Source organism: Phyllobates terribilis, unplaced genomic scaffold (genome assembly GCF_046119375.1).
Source record: "Phyllobates terribilis strain yellow unplaced genomic scaffold, ASM4611937v1 Scaffold_2__4_contigs__length_985480577, whole genome shotgun sequence".
NCBI lineage: Eukaryota > Metazoa > Chordata > Amphibia > Anura > Dendrobatidae > Phyllobates > Phyllobates terribilis.
This window is the reverse complement of record NW_027362762.1, coordinates 749,057,738-749,079,268: the sequence shown is the minus strand read 5'-3', so window position 1 is coordinate 749,079,268 and position 21,531 is coordinate 749,057,738. Positions and strand designations below refer to the sequence as shown.

Below are 21,531 nucleotides of genomic sequence, written 5' to 3'. Positions count from 1 at the left end.
TAAATGTGTACAAATATGTTAGGGGACAGTATAGAGACCTTGCCCGGGATTTGTTCAAAAGGAGGGATATTACGGTAACAAGAGGGCATTCACTAAGACTGGAAGAGAAAAGGTTTCAGCACCAGCATAGGAAGGGGTTCTTTACGGTAAGAGCAGTGAGAATATGGAATTCACTGAGTGAGGAGACGGTAACGTCGGATTCACTAAACCAGTTCAAGCGGGGACTGGATGCTTTTCTAGATACCAGGCAGATTTCTGCATATACTTAAAAATAGAATAAAATAGTAGGTTGATACAGGGATTTATTCTGACTGCTGGTTTCAGAGTCGGGAGGGAATTTTTCCTCAGGTGAAGATTGGCTAAATCATTTGGGGTTTTTGCCCTCCTCTGGATCAACTTTAGCAATTACAGAACTAACAGGTCGAACTTGATGGACGCAAGTCTTTATTCGGCTTTACAAACTATGTAACCATATCATTTATAGTCTATGGGGCTGTTCACATTTCCACGAAAAAAAAAAAAAAAATCGTGAACATTTTCCTGAAACAAAAACTTACCTATGCACACCTATGGGACCATAAAAAAATTATCACTTCAATGCCATCATTGTGCTGTCCGATGTTCACTTATTATATCATAGAAGAAGCTAGGAAACCTACATCAATTTTTTTTTTTGCATAAAAAATAAAACCCCTGATAAAAACACTGATGGTAAGAATGGGTACACTGACCAAACGGATGAAAATCTTATCTACCCTATTGACGAAAATTGATCAGCTTTTCAAGCACACAAAGAAAATGTAGGTTTGATTGAGGCCTTACTCTGTATAACAAATCAAAGAGAACACCCCCTTGGCTTCAGATCAGCAGTCACCTAGAATATTATGACTGTTGATGGACATTTTGTACTCTACACGGTAAATACTTTGTGCTGACATTTCATACCTGCATTGTGCTTTGCCAGATACTTGTCTTTATACTGCTTTTTTTTCTTGCCAAACCAAGTACAGCTGGCCTGCTGCTCCTGCTTGGTCTTTTCCATAGCAATGCAGGCAACACGCCTAAACATGGCAACATAACACATTATTCCCAAGCAAAAATAAAAGCAGCATCCCTAGTCATATAATCAATAATGTGTCTTAACACAACCATGCATAGACAATGTTATAGCATTTATTTTTCCCAGTGTCAAAATTATTATAAAAAATACAATTTCTACTTAATCACAAGAATGTAAATACATTTTAACAGACTTGGCCATACACAGCAAGGTAAAAATGTTGTCCCATGATTAATTTAATTTACTTCTGTTAGTTCATACAAAACATAACAGATTTTCAATTGGAGATCTATAGAGGCTTTTGTTACTCGCTATGGCGCTCCCTGGTGTTTTGACTTCTTCTCTGAACATCCATTTAGTGTCTAGTGCTGGTAAAATAATCCACTCCTAGTGGCGGCCATATAGCAGAAATCAAAAGATACCAAATCTGTGTGACCACATGCAGTGAACACCATGAAAGGCATTGTCTGGGAAAAAAATTACATTATACATAAAAAAAGTCAGTGTGATATAAACATTAATTTGTTGATTGTATTTCTTGGACAACCCATTCAGCTAGCTTGACATTCCAAGACAATAGGGAGAAAAACAAACAAAAAAACAGGGGACGACAAAACAAGTATGTAACAATATCTAGACTTGAGCAACCTTTTTAAGTCATTCCAATTAAAATGTTGTTACATTTTACCTAACCTGAATATTTATATGGGTGAAAACCCCTTCAATACAGTCATTTATTCTTCACATCTAATCCACATTTTCAAATAATTTTAAAGTACACTGTAATGTACAAGATACAGATGACTAACCATGACCATGAATATAGTATCACAAGGATAGTGTCGGACTGGGGTTCCAAGGGCCACCAGTAACCAACTCCAGGACCCCACTTTTCAGCTACATGCAAATGTGACATTATAATCAATCACAAACTTGTATACCAATGCACTGGGTAGATTGTTGAATGAATAATATGCTGCCTTTGTCTGTACTTAGTGATTCACGTATATTGTGCCAAGTACTGTTCATATAAGATGGTGGTGGCCAACTCTTGTACAGGGGCCCACCAGAGGATTCTCCTGTGGGCAGTCCAAGCCTGACAAGGAATCAAAAATTTCTATTGGTTGGATGCAATACTTTTTGCATGATGGGACTATATGTGCAGAGAGAGTGAGCTGTGATTGTCCCATGGCATGCTTACAGACGCCGCACACTGTACTGCCACTTCGGGCACACCGGAAATGAACACTGGAGGCTCCAGGGAGGAATAAAGTTCATGTTCTCCCAGTAGCCGCACTTTCAGAAAGTCTGACGGATAGCATTGTAACACTATTAACCTGAATAGTAAATTATATCTGCATGATAATAGTGTTTGGGTGGCATAATATGTTCTTTTTAGATTCACGTGTCCATTTCTGTGGCAGAAGTGCGTCTTTTAGTTGTACACTATACCCCTTAATTTCAGTGGGAACCTTAATCCGCAGGTTAAACTGATCGGGAATTATTTTGTTTCTTTTCTGCATCAAAAATGCACATAAAAATACATGAGTAAGTGGTAAAAATTTGCACAAATCTGAGGCAGCAATGTTGTGGATTTCAGTTTAGAAAGCCTTGCATTAAACCTACACAAAATACAGCCTAAAAGTTGGAATGGACGATTGGAAAAACTTGAGCAGGTACCATGCTGCATTTTTAACCTAGAATGAATACTGCAATACAATTGCTCAGAATTTGCCATTTTTAGATGTTTTCTCTACAGATCATATCTATGTAAAAAAAAAAAATACTTGAAGGTAATTGTCAGAAGGGTTTTGCTACGTAATCTGAAGGCAGCATGCCTCTTTTCAAGCTTGGTTTTGTTCGCTTACAATGATTGTTTTAGCACCAGTAGATTATCATTGCTGTAACTTGCTGGTTACATGAGCCCTGGTCTGACACGCCCCCTCCTGTGATAGGCAGCTCACTTTCTATGGACATTGTAAAACACAGAGCCTGGTGTGGGCGGCGTTAGCTTTCTCCGCTCTGCTTCATTGCTCAAATCTAAAAACGCAGATTGTGTCAGAAAGGCTACACCCAGTAAAAGTAGTAATACATGGTTGGATTCAGCTTCTCTTTGCCTACATCAGGCTGCTCACAGATGAGGTAGCAAAAACCTGCTGACAGATTCTCTTTAAACCTCTGGCTGCAGACAATGAGCAGTTTACAAAAAAACTAATGTTAACGTGTTAATAGACGATATACAAGGCACTGTTCAGTGGTGAAGAACCAGGATATTTATGTAACAATTTATAGTGTAGTCGCATCAGCTTAACTGTGCTAAACAATGTTAAATAATGATCAAAATATCCGCCCACAAGCTGCTATCTCACAATCTATGCACTTTAAATGGAAATTGCACGTATGCCATTACCTTGCTGCTTTCAAAGGACAAACAGTATATTTTGTGCCTTAAAATTAGTTTTACCCGGTTTCCCAGGAGATGCTGGAAATACAGCAATTAGATCATCATAAAAGTAAATCTGCCCCAGCAGATGAATGTTTACCACACAACGGCATCGTAAACACCGCAATAAAAACAGCTTACTTCAGCGGACTAGAATTTTCCTTGAAAAGGGGAAGTTAAAAGCAGGAATGTGAATGGATGCAATAAATATTTAAAGAGTACCTTTTGCCAGCGTGAGCATGTTAAACTGGTCATAGAATAGTGGCTGCAGAGCTGAAAGAAACCGTTCATTTTTTACATTTCTCCTCTTCGTTGTGGAGATATTAGCTTGGAAGGCTTAGGCTATAATTTACATGAAGGCAGAGGGGGCATTAGTAGAGATTCTTCTCTGGGTGCTTGTACTACTTCTCCTGCATGAGGCTGACCAATCATAGGCCAGCATCAATAAACAGGAAAGAAGAACACACCCTCACGTTAACTTAGAACAAGCCTTCCCCTATGTGAGATGTTGAACGTTTAATTACTAACATTTTCAGCTTCCATCTGCCATCATCTGAGTGTGGGGGAGGGGCAGTGCAGCAGAGATTACAGCTCCGACTCTACTCTCAGTACTGTGAGGTGTTAGCAATGAGACAAAGCTCTAAAAAAATAATTTACATTTTATTCGGCTCTGCAGTCCCTATTCCATGATATGGCCAGTTTAACTTGTTCAAACTGTTGAAAGGTTCACTTTCAGAATTGATAGAATTCATTTTATTAAATTTCTTTAGTTTAACAGCATAAAAACAAACAAGTTTGAAATTCACTGGCTTCATCTGCTGTCATTTTCTTGCTGTGAGCCTTCATCTTACATAGTGTACTGCTGGTTTCCAAGCAAATTGACCATTAGAGCCTGAAGCACAATAGTCTCTCAGTCCAGGTTGATCTATTAACTCATGGGTTCCCAGCCCCCTTACCATCAGCTCCTGACCCCTTATCAGTCCTGTAAAATCATTAAAAGGCGTACTCTGGGGAGATACATTTTTGTATTGTTCTTGCTCTCAAACTATAAAGAGGAGATGCTCAGTGGACTTGTATTATCTTTAGAACATTTGTAATCCTGTGCGACAGGAGCGGCTCCTCACTGCTCCCCACTCCTGCCTGGGACATTACATCACACATCAGTATGCAGCTCTCCTTTGTGAGTAACAGCCAGCCTGAGAGGAGGGTGTCTGACCACGCCTCCTGTTATTTCTCTGCAGATAAGTATCAGGAGACTGGCTGATCGTAACAGCATGGCGCTGCACACTGCTGTAATGTCCCAGACGGATGAGTGAGCAGTGCAGTGAAGAGCAGCTCCTGTCACACCAGCCCCTTGATAAGGACTCCCTGTTTGCAGTCGAGGTGAGGGGGCGTGCCCTGCCCCCCCCCCCTTGCCGGGCTTCTGGTAGCAGCCAGCCCCCTGATAATGTCTCCTTCAGTGCAGGGCTACTAGCAGGGAGCTGCTGTTACTATCAGCCAGTCTCCTGATAACCGCTGTTTCTCTGCAGAGAACAGGGGGCATGGCCATTTCCTCTCTTCTCAGGCTGTTACAGGGGGAAGCTGAACACTGGTGTGTAATGTAATGTCCCAAACAGGAGGAAGGAGCAGCTCCTGTCACACGGAATTACAAATGTTATAAAGATAATTAACGTTCATTGGGCATCTCATCTTTATAATGTATGAGGGCAGGGATAGTACTTTTTTTTTCTTTTTTACATCCTTGGAGTACCCTTTTAACCTCCAGCACCCACTGCAGTTTTCAGAGCATTTCTTCTAATCAGTGTTCCCTTATATCTAAATACAAATCTAGTGATAACTGTGATCGTTCTAGTGATAACATTATAGAATTTGGAACAAGCACGGACAGATCATTGGTTTGTCACAGTAGCAGGATAAGCTCAACAGAAAGGTAAAGCTACTGGACCAGAGCTGGTGTAACTGAATGACACAGCTAAAGAAAGGCATTATTCACAACAGTTTTTCTAACCCTTATGCTGTCCATTAAAAGACAAAAAAATAAAATAAATAAAATTCATATATGTCAATGGGACTGTACACTTTTTTTCTCAGATCTGACAGGTCATTGAATGGGGGGGGGGGGTCGCTGTGCATATCTTAATATCTTAGTCTGATTAGATTTTGCAGATCAGACTTTGCCACACAAGTGTTTGGGGCAGATAAAAACTTTGAATGTACCATCCATGCGCTATTAATTTTCACTTAAAAAGAGGTTGTCTACTTAATTCAGGACCCCAATTAAAACAAAAAATAGTGTATACTAAACCTGCCGCAGTAGCAACGCACCAGCAATGTTGGAACTGCTGATCCTGGAGAGGCTGCAGCTCATCAATATTGCGTCAATGTGTCTGCACTAATGAATTCGTAAATGCTGCAGCTACACATTGCCCACTCATTGGTGCAGCCTGCACAAGGTCATGTCACCACTTAGGAACAGCAGCGAAGACATTGCAGAAATGGAGTCGCTGTGGGTTGAGAGTATCCATTGGTTTTATTTTAAATTGGGGTCCCAAATGGTTTAAACAGCATTTGTCCAGTAGTGGACAACTCTTTTTTAAAGCATAATCTGCCATGGTTATATGAACATAGTCTTAAGAATGTCCCCAAGTAATCACCAACCTAAATAATGCAGATTTCTACCATATACAGTATGTTTTTATACCAATAACACACTTCAATGACATTTCTATTATACGAGGGTCAGTCAAATAAGTAATGCCTCCTATTTTTTTCTCCTTAAATATGGTAGTTATGTTAAATATTTGAATTTGGCACAATTCCTCAAACCTTCTCCAATCCACAGCAATTGCAACTTCCTGCACCAACAGGTGGCAAGACTGTATCCGTTTGCAGAATGGCTGACATCGATGTTGGTATTAGACAACGTTCTGTGATTGAATTCTTGCATGCAGAAGGTGAAACACCCATTCGAATTCATGAGAGACTGAAAAATGTGTCCGGTGATGCAACAGTGGATGTCAGTACTGTTAGACGATGGGTTTGTCACTGTAACACAGCTGAAGGGCCATCACCGTTGGCTGACAAAATGCGGAGTGGCAGGCCAGTAACCACAGTAACTCCAAGCAACATTCAGCGAGTCGATGACATCATTCGTGGTGACCGCCGGGTGACTGCAGATGAATTGTGTGGCATTATCTGCCTCAGTAAAGGCAGTGTGATGAAAATTATTGGACAACTGGGATACAGAAAAGTTTGTGCACGGTGGGTCCCAAGAATGCTAACCGATGAGAACAAAGACAAGAAAAACAATAGCCTCCGAACACTTGCAGCGCTTCCATTTGGAGGGGGAGGAGTTTCTGAAAAAAATTGTGACTGGAGACGAAACATGGGTTCATTTTTTTGACCCAGAATCAAAGAGGCAGTCAATGGAATGGCATCACACTGAATCACCGAGGAAGAAAAAATTCAAAACTGTGCGATCAGCAGGGAAAGTTATGGCGACTGTGGTCTGGGATGAGGAGGGTGTGGTTATGGTTGATTTTTTGGAGCAGGGATGCACAGTAAATTCTGTCAGATAAGTCACAACCCTAAAAAAACTTAAAGCACGTCTCCAGCGAGTTCACCCCGCTAAAGCTATGGCGGATGTTCTTCTTTTGCATGACAATGCAAGACCACACACCAGTTGTCACACCACTGCAGAGATTGTGAAAATTGGATGGGAAGTCTTGCCTCATCCCCCATACAGCCCTGACCTAGCACCATCAGACTTCCATCTGTTCGGGCCGCTAAAAGAATCTCATCGTGGGATTCACTTTGAGGATGAGGAGGCCGTGAAAAAGTCCGTGCGTCAATGGCTTAGGAAGCAAGACCATGCTGGAATACATGCCCTTGTTAAACGGTGGACCAAGACTGTGGGAATGGATGGAGATCATATTGAAAAGTGACAAATTAATTGTTAATGTTGTGATTTTCAACCTATGCAATTGCATTTGAATTTCTTGCCAATTAAAAGGAGAAAAAATAGGAGGCATTACTTATTGACTGACCCTCGTATATAGCACCTAGTGAAATGTTTTTCTGTTGCAAAGAACCTTCGTTATCATTTAGACATTTTCCATGTGGCTTGCTCTCATTAAACCATACAAATTAGTTCTTATCTTTTTACTTTCTGTACTAGTCAATAGTTTATGCTGCTTTTCAGAGTATTTGACCCAGACGTATATTACTGCACATGCTAGGACTTACCACTCTTGTAGCTCAGGAGAAGGAATAAGACCGGCAGTGCCATTTTTTGCATTTTCCAGCTTGCCTTGCCACCAGTTGTGGTCATCTTTACTAATAATTTGAATAATGTCTCCAACTCTAAACCTGATGCCAGCTTCTTTACAGGGTATTAGGTCATCCTTTGCTGGATCATATTCGAATTGTGCTCTTACATATATCTAGAAAACAATATACAGGTATACTTTATAGCTAAAGAAATACATATTGGAACATTAATGGGGTTCACAGGAAAAAAGGTTAAACCAATAAATGACCAGACAAGAAATGGTTACTAGATCACACAAAGATGAAGCATTTGCAGAGCAAAGCATGCAAGGAGAATGGACACGTTTACAACTGATGAATATGAATACCTTGTACATAAGGCTTGTAAGGCTTTTGGGATTATTGATCAATTCAGATTATTTTATTACTGAGCTTTATTTTTCATTTCCTTCTTCCAAGATTCATTCAAAATTATGACACTTTACCATATAGTGAAATGAAAAAAAAAAACCTTGGTGGAGTTATATGGTGAAAGATCAACCAACAATTGTGCCACTGTTTAGTTATACCAGTGTCTGCTGTGCAGTAAGAGTGCTTGGCAATATTCTCCAGAGCAGTACAATTAAGGAAATAACAAATTTGTGTATTTTACAAAAAAAAAAAAAATCAGAACTTTGGAAATTGAAAATGAAATAATTTTTTTGCTGCCATGTTCTAATTGTGACCAAAACATGTCTATCCTGGTGTTTGCTTTCTTTTCCTTTTCACCATTTAAAAGTAGGAGTTAAATCCTTTTATATTTTTACAGATCAGACTAGCATGGACTTGGCAATGCCAGATGAATTGAATATGAAAATATTATATATAATATTATATTCATATATATATATTTTTTTATTTCAGATCAAGAAATGTGCGAATGGGGTTAGAGAAAAAAAAACAACACGTGGTACATTTGACAGATTTTTTTAGTCCCCCTATTCTATACTGCAATACTATTTTTACTATATACTGCAATACTGATGTACTATTAAGTTTAATCTTCCACTAGGCTTCATAGGTGCAACAAAACGCCAGTAATAGGGGGTCTTCAGAAGGCCCCTGGCTGACATCGAAACACATTCCACAAATTTAAAGCAGAGGGAACGATGGGTCCCAGAACGGGCACTTAGCAACCGCTACAGAACCGAATGGGGTCGCATTGCAACACCTATACTACCGTAACAAGCAAGTTGCAAAATATCCTCCCAAGCCTCATATTTGGCATCTTGCTCGCAGTATTTTAGGTGTCATAACACGACACTGTTCACTTGTCTAGCACTGTAGTATCAGCACCGATTGAACTTCAGTCACATGAGGGCTGAAGCAACTAAAGTTGCCGCATAGCCCTAGCCTTAATACTGCGTTCAGTGTTTGAAAGCAGCAATTAACTGGTTAAATAGCAGCGACTGGTTGCTGCTGTTACAGACAGGTACCAGTTGGATAACAACCTACACCCGCCCAGTATGAAGCGGGCTTCTAGGTGAGAATTCCCAGTGTTCTTGCCATTCTAGGGTTGTGGTGACTGGTTGCTGTCAACACATTCTGATTTGTACATGGTCTAAGTCACGTTTTAATCAATTCTATTTTCTTTAATCATTCCCTCATCTTTAGTTCTAATGCAGCCTCCTCTGATAAGCTTGAGAAAAGTCTGTCTGAAGGCACTAGAAGTCTGATATATAAGGTGAGATTATTGATAGGTTTAACATTAACAGACATGATGGGAACACAAACATGGATTTATTAGGGGGGAGAGCAACAAATTACACAAAGAAAATCTATTCACCTGTCGTCCTTTTGATTGAGTAGTTGATGGTATGTCCTGCAGAACAAAGTCAACCCAGAAGACATTTGCATCTTATTAACAGTTTGCACTCTTACAAGAAAACATTAGCAGTTTGAATGTAGGTGTAATAAATATGGGTTACACATATAAGAAAACAAAAAATACAAGCTCAAGATGTTTAGCTGAAGCCTTAAGAAGCAGAAAGTTTTAAGCCTAGAAACGATGCTTAACAAAAAGAAAATTTATTATCGGCATCTTCAACACAAATGCATTGGTAAAATAATATCAAGTGTGATGTCAATGCTTGTGTGTAACACTGATGGAAATCGCATACTTTTAAAGGTGTTCTCATACTGACAAGCTTTTCCATATGCCCTACTAAAGGGGAGGTTCAACCTGCCGTCGTATTGGAAGGAGGGCCACCATATAACACTACATTTGCCCAGAGGCCGCTGCACGGGAAATGCCAGGCTGGTATGAAGCGGTTAAGAATGGGACCTGGGCGATCAGTTGATGCATTTTAAACTAGATGGTCAGATGAGAGACAAATTTTCTTAAAGGGGTTATTACTGTAAAATATATATATATATAGGCTAAACCCTTTTATTTAAAGGGAACCTGTCACCATAAATATAAGATATTAACCTGCAGATATGCAGTTAATCTGCAGATTAACAGCGTTATGATGCTGCCCAGCGCCTGCACGCAGCCGAATGCAATGAGGAGAAAATGAACTTTATTCTCCCTGCCAGCATTCGGTTTCAGCCATGGGGACGGGAGTGCTGTGGGTACAGAGCGGCCGCTGTGACTGCGCCCCCAGCACTGACTGACAGTCGGCCGCAATGCAGAGCAATTGTCAGTCAGGGTGCGATTAGAGCGGCCGCTCTGTATTCTCAGAGCGATAACTGAACCGGAATGCTGGCGGGGAGAATAAAGTTAATTTTCTCCCCACTGCAGTAAATAACGCTATTAACCTGCAGACTAACCGCATATCTGCAGGTTAATAGTGTTATTTCTGGGGACAGGTTCTCTTTACTCTCCATGTGTCTATGCCAAGAAAAAATGTTTTTTTACCATCCCAATTTGGTTTAAGAGCCATGTCTGATGCAGTGTTGCAAAAAGCAATTTGTTTTGGAGAGGAGTGTTCCATGAACAATGCTTAATTCTGAGACTAAAGATTTGAAGTTTAAGAGCAGATGGGTTTTTTGCCACCAGAAATACCTTTGAACTGGATAAAAAAAAAGAAGGAGAAGCCAACATGCAAAATTTCCAGCTGAGCTACAACAAATGAAATATCACTAAATATGGGATTTTGCCTAAAAAGCTGTGTCTGCAGCAGCGGCTCACGGCGTCATATAGCAAGCAATTTGTGTTAAAGATGTTCCAGCGAAAGGTCTGAAGAGCTGAGTGCCATAATGCACATTTACATATTTCAGCTTCAATTAGCCCCGGCACCACCGGAGAGTAACATAATAGGCCAAGCTCATGTTATGCAGAATATGCAGGTAACACAGCAGCGGAGGGCACACCAATTCATTAACTTAGATAGCGGAAACTACATTCTGGCTCCAGAGTGGTTTTTAGCCTGTTTATTACAAATGGAGGCATCTAGTTTCTAGGGGGAAGCTAATCGCTTTGGTACCAATTCACTAGCAACTAGTGACGCAAAGCCTTATAGCCTCCATGAGGTTCTTCGTTAATTAAATCACTATATTCCAGCATATGTAGTTTTAGAGGAAAAAAAAATAACAGAAAACACAGCAAAATAAAGATACCCTGCAAAAACTTACCAAAAGTCTAAATGAAATAAGAGGGGAAACCAAATAAATCTCCTACACAATTTAAAAAAAGTCATGTTAGGATGGGAAAGGTTATCCAGGAACTTAAAACACAGAGGTTAATACAGACTTAGTTGAGGGCAAATTGTTGTTACAACCCTGTTTGTGCGAATGTGTATATGTAATTGCTGATCTTACCGCAATAGAATTGTTAATGCTGCTATGACCATTAGCTGGGGACTGTCTGGATGTAGAGGGGGAATCTCTCTGAAATAAGACACAAGTTTTGTTAACACATTTCACTATTGCAAAAGTGCACAGTTAAATGAATAAACAATGAAGAATCCTCTACACTAGTCCCGTCTTTCCATGTTATTTTTCTGCAGACAATAACTGCAGTTCACCAATTCTCCACCAAGAGGAGCCCATGGTCCAGACAGCACCCGACAGCCCATATTCTTCACCAATTATTCTCAGAACAGAACAAATGCTTTAAAACATCCCTTTTACCATGAGACCTTACTGGATGTAAATAAATATCCAAGCTACAAAAAAGAAGGTTTCATGTACTAAATTGCATTAAAAAGGCAGAGCACAAGTGATCCGACATGGTTATATGTTGTATCAAGCATATGCAAACCGGAGGTGCTCTGCAAACAGCAGGGTCTGCCAAGCCAGTAAGGGTCTGACTACATTTTATCAGAACTGCAGCATGGTGGAAGACTGGACATTGCTTTTAAAAGGGGTTATCCAGCTCAAAAGGTCTCTGAATGTGTTAATAACAGCAAGTCATACAACTTAGACTTCAAGTGTAACCAAACTGTTGAAAAGGTTTTCTGTTGTAGCCCCTCAATTAGTGGGGGTCTAGTTAGGCTGTGTGCCCACGTAGCGTTTTTCAAGCGTTTTTGATGCGGAATTTCCGCAGCGGAAACGCTTGTAAAACGCTTGGTAATCCGCACCCCATGGTCCCCAATGGGATTCCGCAAGTTCTATGCACATGCTGTGGATTTTTCCGCAGCGTTTATGCCGCGTTCAAAAATCCGCAGCATGTCATTTAATTTTGCGTTTCCGCAAGCGGAATTGCCTTTGTCCAATGCATAAAAAACGCAAGGCAATTCCGCATGTGGAAAACGCGTGATAAACGCGCGAAAAATGCGCGATAAACGCGTGCGGAATTCCGCATGTGTTTTTCCGGGAGAGGACTTGCAGAAATGAAGCAGAAATTTTCTGCTTCATTTATGCAACGTGGGCACATAGCCTTACTGAGCACACACAGAGAGGTGTAAGGATTCAATATAAGGTCAATGGGTCTGTACACCGCTGTGCGCACGCTCATGCACAGGCCGAGCGCTTCTGCTTTGTGGTTTGACCGGTGGGTGTCTCCAAACGAATACCACACCGATCAATAGCACTTTCATGGGACTAGAACAAATCAATAAGTCGTTAATAAGTTTAAGTAATAAATAAAAACAGAAAGTTTAGTTACACTTTCGCTTATCAAAGCCAAAATCTGTAGGTATCAGTAAGGTCCAAGCAGCTTCAGTTCCGTTGTGTTTGACACAGGACAGGGTTATCAAACCATCAGTGGCGTGTGAAGGGGACTGGCTTCAGTGGCTAAGCCAGCCCCCTTCTCAGTTACACCTGATAGACAAAAAAAAAAATTTGTCTGGCTGGTTAATTTCTATAGTTAGACCAGTCAGTACTCTTACACTGCACTGACAACATGCAGTCAAAGGAAATGCTGTCCTGTATTTAGCAGAACCACATCAATTTCTTTAGATCAAGACACCATTCATCATCTAAGCACATTACTTTTTTGATGTGGACACAAGGTCACTAATGTTTACATTTTTTTTATTCCTGCTGCTTCTCTGGAGTAATCAGTTTTTAAAAAACTTAAAAAGAATCCACCAACTGGTTCAAGGGATATAAAGTTTTTTTTATTTAGTGCCCATTTTTATTGATTTTTCCAAAGGGGGCATTGCTTACAGGCTTCTCTGGGGAAATGTCTTTAGGCTGCTCTGTATGAGTACCCTGTTTATAATGCCCTCTTGAAAAAAACACAAATTGGCACCTAATAAAAAGACCAATATCGCATCTGGAACCATATGGCAAAAAAAACAACAAAAATAAAAAACAAACAGCTCCTTTGCTGTGTGACTTCAGTCAAAGGAGCCTCGAGTCAAGCAGGAAGAGGTGGTGCCTGGCAGGGAATAGAGCAGGAGTGACAGAGGCTTCAGACCTACCATAGCTCTTCAGCCTCATTGGCATATCAATTGAAATGCTGATTTCTCAGTACTGGAGGAATGGACTGGCCGTGTAAGGGTATGTGCACACAATCAGTGTTCACTGCGGATTGCAATCCGCAGCGCCCAGATGTTACAGCATAGTAGATGGGATTTATACAAATGCCATGTCCACTATGCGTCTCCGTACACCCGTGGAAATTGACATGCTGCTCGTCTTTCCAGACCGCAGCATGGCAATTTCTCTGGCACCTAATAGACCTAATCTCTATGGGGAAAGTCTGCAGGTGAAAAAAAAAAAAAAAAAAAGAGGCCGGCGCTCACTTGCATAATGAGCGGAAGCCCAAGGCGATTTCTCCACAGCCGGCTCTGGATGGTCTGCACATACCCTAAAAGGTATTGCTGGACTAGTCTTTGAAAGAGCTGCATGTGCATATAAATAGTCTGGGGAGTGAAATCCTGCTGACAGATCCCCTTTAAGTTAGTCTAGTCAAACATTTCAAGATGGAGGTAATAATTGCCTTCTATTGAGTCAATGTGAAATTGTCAGTGATGATTTGATGGGATGCAACACAAGGTCCGCTTATCCATTGCGTCATAACTTTTAAGTAGGGCGTTAGGCTATGTGCACACAATCAGTATTTGCTTGCAGAAATCTCTGCAGCGTTTCTGCACATCTTGGCATCTAAAACGCTGCAGAAATTCCACGCAGCAAAAAAAAAAAAAAAAAAAAAAGCAGGAAAATCCGCACAGAGAATGGACATGCTGCTTATTTAAAACGCACATGAAATCTGGTCAGAAAAATTCCTGATCATGTGCACAGATCTTCCAAATTCTCATAGAAAATGCTGGGATAAGGATTACAATGCATTTTTGGGGCCAATTCAGACGGCTTTACCCCATTAAAAATGCACCGTGTGCATATACCCTAAAGCCAATTCCTAAAGCAGCCAGTATTTTGCGACGTGGCAATTAAGAGGCCAATATTAAAACTGTGTGCTATAGTACGTCATACTGACAGACACGCTCACAGCATGGCAGAATGGCTGCTTACTTGGTCTCTGTAAGGGAAACTCGCACTGGGGAACATTTCTAACATTTCTACTGGAGCAAGCTGCTTGCTACCAGAGACCATGCTGACCAAAATCATGTACTTTCACAACCAAAGTTAATGTTATAGGTGTATAAACATTTTAACAAGGACAAGAAAGGTGGAGCTTTAAAGGGCACGGCTCAGTGTACATGCTACAATGTATGCTTGTTTGCACATGTTTTTCTTACTTGTACAGATCTTTACAAGGTTACATGTAACAGTTTTTGATCTAAATGATAAAAAAAAATACACAAAGGCTGGAAAATACCGTACCTACACCATTTCACAATCAAGTAAATTGCAGTAATTGTTGTAATTATTACAAAATTATCGAATACATGAAACATCTTATTAGAAATAATGCTGTAACCATTATGCAGCAGAAAATTAAAGCCATATTCAGCAATCGCATTATCAAGGTTTTACAAAACACGCGCTCGGTTCCGTTATCTTTGTTGTAAAATTGGTGTGCATGGTTTACAAGCACAGGCAGAAACAGCTTCCCAAAAAGCAGATCACAGTCAGCCATCAGCAGAAAACAGAAGAGAAGACCCGCTGATGTATGAAGGTATTACCTCACAGGAAGAAGACTGAGTGCGGTAACTGGGAACTATCTTGAACGTGATGCTGCCCCTCATTTCTCTCTAAGAGGAAGGAAAGCGATTTGTGATTAGAGAATATAATAGGTAATTACATGACACGTTGAAGTAAATATACCAAAAGCAACCAAACACAGACTAATAAAGACCATAAAATTATAGAATTAAAAAACACTTCGGCGTGGTGAAGTCACATGGGAGAAAAAAAGGCAGCAGTTATACTATGTTGCCAAACACAAAGGATGAAAAAGATGCAATAGGTGCAAAACATTTTTTATGTATTGGTTCTCTAAAATGAAAAAAACAAAAAACAAACAAAAACACAAACTAAGGAGGCAAGGTCATGCTAAATAAATCCTTAAATACTTTTAATTAGCAAATCACAGTTGTTTTGTCTATGGAGGTAATCACGGCAGTCATTACAAAAACTTTGAGACAAATTTTGCTGTTTGTGTTTCTAGATCTTTCATTTAGATCCTTCTATGGTTACTGAAGTACAATTACATTTCGCAAGTTTTTAAACTTCTGACAAATGTATAAACTTTGTGCAAAGACTGATTTACAGTGATAACCCTTATTTTTCAGGACTTCTGCAACTCGCCCTGGCTAGCATGCTTTAGGGGCAAATCCTGACTGATTGCTACCCATTTTTGTGTAATCAGTTCTTGGAGTAAATCACAATTTCTGTGTTTGTTTTTCCACTCGCTTTTTGAGGATCGACCACAAGTTTTCAAGTGAATTGAGATCTGGGGATGCCATAAACCCAAAATGTAAATGAAGTTGCTCTTGGAGGATATTTTGATCCCATTCTTTATACACAACAGTGTTTTTAGACAAAATTAAGCCCACTCCTTTGGATGAAAAGCAATCGCACACATAAATGGTCCCAGGGTGCTTTCCTGGTGGTATGACAAGACTCATGGTAGCACTCACCTATCCTTCTCTGGAAAATCATTCTTCCAGATGTCCCAAACATCAGAGAAAATAACTTTACCTCAATCCTCTGAAGTCCAATCCAGTTAATTCCTGCAAAGTTATTTTTGCTGTTGGAGCATCACTCTCAATTTTCTATGAGAGCACTGCCATAAAGAATGGGAACTAAATGTCCTCCAAGAGCAACTTATCCCAACTGTCCAGGAGCAATTAGTTGATGAACAATGCTTTAGAGCAGTGTTCCCCAACTCCGGTCTTCAAGAACCACCAACAGGTCATGTTTTCAGGATTTCCTTAGTATTGCACAGGTGATAAGTCCATCACCAGGACAGGCAATAATTCCATCACCTGTGTAATAGTAAGGAAATCCTGAAAACATGACCTGTTGGTGGTTCTTGAAGACTGGAGTTGGGGAACACTGCTTCAGCGCACCATGTCAAAAGGCAAGTGTGATAGCTTGGAGGAGAGCAGAGCTTCCTACTGCATACTCACAAGCACCCATACTATTAACACACTGACCGGAACCTGTTCTAGAATAAGACTGTGGTCTGTTTAATGCTATGTGATTACCTCCTTAGACCAAACGATTGTTATGTGCTAATAAAATGCATTTAAATATAATAATGACATTTCTTTTAGTTACATTGTTTTAATTGCCTATTAAGTTGATATTCCTTGTTTTCTATCACTTGCTTACCAGTTTTATTGCATAGACCATGACAGATCTAAACCCCTTCACCCCTGGGCCATTTTCAATTTTTTCCTCCCCTTCTTCCAAAAGCCATAACTTTTTAACTTTTCCATCAATATAGCCGTATGAGGGCTTGATTTTTGCGGTACGAGTTGTACTTTAAATTACACCTATTATTCTACCATATAGTGTACAGGAAAAAAAATTCCAACTGTAGTGAAACTGCAAAAAAGAAAAGCACAATACCACAATCTTTTCTTTTTATTGACTATGTTCACTACATGGTAAAACTGACCCGTCAATATGATTTTCCACGTCAGTACGAGCACGCAGATACCAAACATGTTTAGGTTCTTTTTTATTTAAATTGTGAAAAAAATGTTCCAAATTAAAATAAGCTTTTGCATTTGTCGCCATTTTCAGAGACCAGTAGTGTTTCCATTTTCCGTGATCTGGGTGATTGCTTATATTTTGTGCCCGAGCGGACGTTTTTATTGATCCCATTTTGGGGTAGATATGATGTTTTAATTGCCTTATATTGCATCTTATTGCAATGTTGTGGCGGACAAAAAAAATTTAAATTCTGGAGTTTTGATTTTTTCCTCGTTACGTTGTTTATCTAATTAATTTACTTTATATTTCCATAGATCAGACATTTCTGAATGCAGCGATAGCAAATTATTTTTTTGTTTTATTTACAAATAGGTAAAAGGGTGCTGATTTGAACTGGTGTTCTATTTATTTATTTTTTTTTTAACTTTTTTTTTTTTTTAAACTTTTTACTGACTTCAATAGTTCCCTTAGGAGACTTGAAGCTGCGATCATACGATCGCCTGTGCTATGCAAAGCTGGGCTGAAGCACGGCTATGTATAGCAGAAATCACAATCTCCTGTGAACGCTGGCCACAAGCCAGCATTCACAGGAGATTCACAATGACAGGCACAGGGGTCTTCTGAAGTGGCGCCAATGGACGGGATTTGTGACGTGCTTTCGGCTGGCGAAGGTTAAATCCTGCTGTCAGTGATTGACAGCGGGATTAAACTGTTTAACAGCTGTGAGTGGAGCTCCAATCCACCCGCGGCTCTTAAAAGGCACATAACAGCTGTTTAAATCAATATATACGTCATGTGTCATGAAGGGGTTAAGATGGCTTTAATGCAGAGCTAAGGCAGCATATTATTTATACACACACACAACACTTTGTATAGATATCTCCTGTCACTCTCAGGCAGGGGTCTGTATCCTCTTGTATTCCATCACTTCCCTAGAACAGTATTGGGCCATTAACATTTTTCTGCAGCAGCCATTAAATGTACACACTTCTCTGCTTTGTCTACACAAACAATGTAGGAAAAATATGTATCCAATAAGGTCACCCCCAGGGAAGTTCTTAAGAGTAAAAAAGAACTACAACAGTTCCTCTCTTTAATATACATATAACTTTTTGACCAATTAAAATAGTACACTAGTGGGGTTTTAAATGTAAGCACCCTGCCCCCGTTCTTATACTCCTCTTCCGGTGGCTTCACCTTTTACCGATGCCGCTCTGGTCCCGCAGCGCCATCTTGTGCTCTTAACAGACTGGCCAGAAGTTACGTCATAAGAGCTCAATGCAAGTCTATGAGAGCCAGACCAAGGCTCTCATAGTGATGTATTAAAAAGTGGTCTCCAGAGCACTCCAAGAAACACTGGAGCTGCTGGCTAGCCACTTTTCACTGGAGACCGACGGGAGAGACGCTGGAAAAGCATGAAAGCAGCAGCAGGAGAGTATGAGGCAGGGAAATTGCATTTAAAGCACCAGTCTAGCAGTGCAATAATAAAAAAAAACACTGGAATGGTTCTTTAAAGGGTAACATTGCCTTAGCTGTTCGATTACCTCCTTTGCAACTGTCAATCTGGACAAAAGCCTTTACAAATTACACATGTAAACACAATATCCTGCGCTTGAACTAAGAGGTGGTCTAGACAGTGATCGATTCCTTTTTTTGATGCCGACATGTGCCAAAAAGGCAAAAACAGAAAAAAGGGTCATATTGATTTGATTAAAAAAAAAACAAAAAAAACCCACAACATTATCTTGCACTGATATTATGTGTATTTCTGCAGGTGGCTTAAATTGTAAAGACAACTAACCAGCATCTTCTGAAGCTGTTCCACAGTTTGGTTTGCTACGCTAATTCCATTTATTTCGCGTATCTCATCACCTACATGGAGGGTACCTAGATAAACAAAACAAAAAAAAAAACACGGAAATATCAACAAAGGTCAAGATATTTTAGTATCACCACATAAGATTAGAAACAGTATTTTAACAGTTTTTTTTCTGGGCCGAGAAGAAAAATCTGGAGCCTGATTAAGAGAAGCGCAGGAGAATCTAGATGGCATGTTATCACAACTGTACAAATCACATACTTATGGTCACAAGAAAAGATTGCCCACTCACATGGGGAATACAGGGGGATGTTGCCACAAACTGCCAACTTTTCTTCTCTGACCGGTAAACCCCCTTTAAAGCAAACCACTAAAATTTCAAACCCAACATCGGTACTTACAGCCAGCTGAACATTCTAGAGAATATAAAATTCAGTACCAGTCCCCTAGGGCAGGGTTCCCCAACTCCAGTCCTCAAGGCCCACCAACAGGTCATGTTTTCAGGATTTCCTTAGTATTGCACAGGTGATAATTCCATCATCAGCACAGGCAATAGTTACATCACCTGTGCAATACTAAGGAAATCCTGAAAACATGACCTGTTGGTGGGCCTTGAGGACTGGAGTTGGGGAACCCTGCCCTAGGGTATAGGTGCTGAAGCTGCCAGCTAATCTAAAAACTATTAGGTTAATACAGTTTGCTAACAGACTCCATATGATCCTCAACTGAAAAAATACTCCTGAAAGGTAAAATGGGTAGTCTCAAATTGTCTCTTAAGCAGCTTAGAGCTATGCCGTCTCATTACAATCTCCTCCCTTCCTGGTTTCTAGCTGGGTGGGCACTTCTCCTTGAGTGATAGTTATGGCAAAGAGCAGAGCTGGAGTATTAGTAAAAGTTAGGTGGATTCATAACTGGCTTAGTGATCGGACTCAGAGTGGTCGTAAATGGCTTCACATCCAGTTGGATGAATTTCTCAAGTGGGGTACCACAGGGCTCTGTCCTGGGACCTGTATTGTTCAACATCTTTATCAATGATTTAGATGAAGGAATTGAGGGTAAACTGATTAAATTTGCTGATGACACAAAGCTTGGAGGGATAGCCAACACTAGAGAAGAGAGAGAGAGGCTTCAAAAAGACCTAAATAAACTGGAGCAGTGGGCAGTAACAGAATGCATTTTTCCCTGTTAAAAAACAAAGTACTACATCTGGGCAATAAAAAAAGCATATACAAAATGGGAGGAATAGAGCTAAGAAACAGCACATGTGAAAAAGACTTAGTTATACTAATAGATCATAGACTGAACATGAGTCAACAGTGTGATGCAGCAGCAAAAATGGCAAATACAATTCTGGGATGTATTAACAGAAGCATACAGTCTAGATCACGTGAAGTCATTATCGGACTTTACTCCTCTTTGGTCAGACCTCATCTGGAATACTGTGTCCAGTTTTGGGCACCACATTTTAAAAAAAGACATCGACAAACTGGAGCAAGTTCAGAGAAGAGCAACCAGAATGGTGACCGGTCTGCAAACCCTGTCCTATGAGGAACGGTTACAGGATTTGAGAATGTTTAGCTTGCAAAAAAGTAGACAGAGGAGACTTAATAGCGGTCTACAAATATCTCAAGGGCTGTCACATTGACGAAGGATCATCTTTATTCTCATTTGCACAAGGAAAGACTAGAAGCAATGGGATGAAACTGAACGGGAGGAGACACATTAGATATTAGAAAAAACTTTTTGATAGTTAGGGTGATCAAAGAGTGGAACAGGCTGCCAGAAGAGGTGGTGAGTTCCCCTTCAATGGACGTCTTCAAACAGAGGCTGGACAGAAATCTGTCTGAGATGATTTAGTGAATCCTGCTTTGAGCAGGGGGTTGGACCAGATGACCCAGGAGGTCCCCTCCAACGCTACCATTCTATGATTAAAACTATAAAGCTCAGCAAAAGTTCTGCTGTAACACATTCCACTATCAGTGGTTTGTTCTGTAGTCTACACTATATTTACATATAGATAGTAGGGCATTTGAACAAGTACTCAGCTCAAAAAAATGACCGTGTGATTAGGAGACCTGCGATTCTGCAGGTTGGTGATTTTGACATGACCAGCTAAATGCTGTACATAAATCAATGGGCTGGAGAGAGGCGGATTGGATAGGAAAAATTAACCCCTTTCATGGAATGTAACTACTGTGCACACTTGGCCAGAAAGTACCAAAGCGAAAACTATGGCAGACCTGGACAGGTGCATCAAACTTTGATCATTGGATACCTGGTGGCAGTGAAAGTCAGAAGCAGCAAGGTTCTTACTAACAATACTCTTATTAATGGCTTGTATGAAAGAATGGTCATTCCTGATCACTGGCCCATATGAACATGTCAGCGATCAGCAAGAGCCAACACTTGGTCATTGCTAATCATATCATTTACGGCCCAGGT

The 21,531-nt window shown here is 40.2% G+C and overlaps 1 protein-coding gene across 13 annotated transcripts in view; it reads right to left on the bottom strand.

The window, feature by feature from the left end:
* Positions 1–21,531, bottom strand: part of CASK (calcium/calmodulin dependent serine protein kinase) — a 350,915-nt gene that overhangs the window by 32,491 nt on the left and 296,893 nt on the right. For 5 of the 13 annotated variants that reach the window (XM_073667250.1, XM_073667249.1, XM_073667251.1 and 2 more), the window contains 7 exons: positions 19,072–19,157; positions 15,290–15,358; positions 11,574–11,642; positions 11,388–11,429; positions 9,598–9,633; positions 7,749–7,945; positions 946–1,061 (listed from right to left, as the gene is read on the bottom strand). In XM_073667250.1, coding sequence (XP_073523351.1) covers positions 946–1,061; positions 7,749–7,945; positions 9,598–9,633; positions 11,388–11,429; positions 11,574–11,642; positions 15,290–15,358; positions 19,072–19,157 — 615 coding nt within the window. The remainder of the gene's footprint in view (positions 1–945; positions 1,062–7,748; positions 7,946–9,597; positions 9,634–11,387; positions 11,430–11,573; positions 11,643–15,289; positions 15,359–19,071; positions 19,158–21,531) is intronic. The other 8 variants (XM_073667252.1, XM_073667254.1, XM_073667255.1 and 5 more) reach the window with 3 other exon arrangements.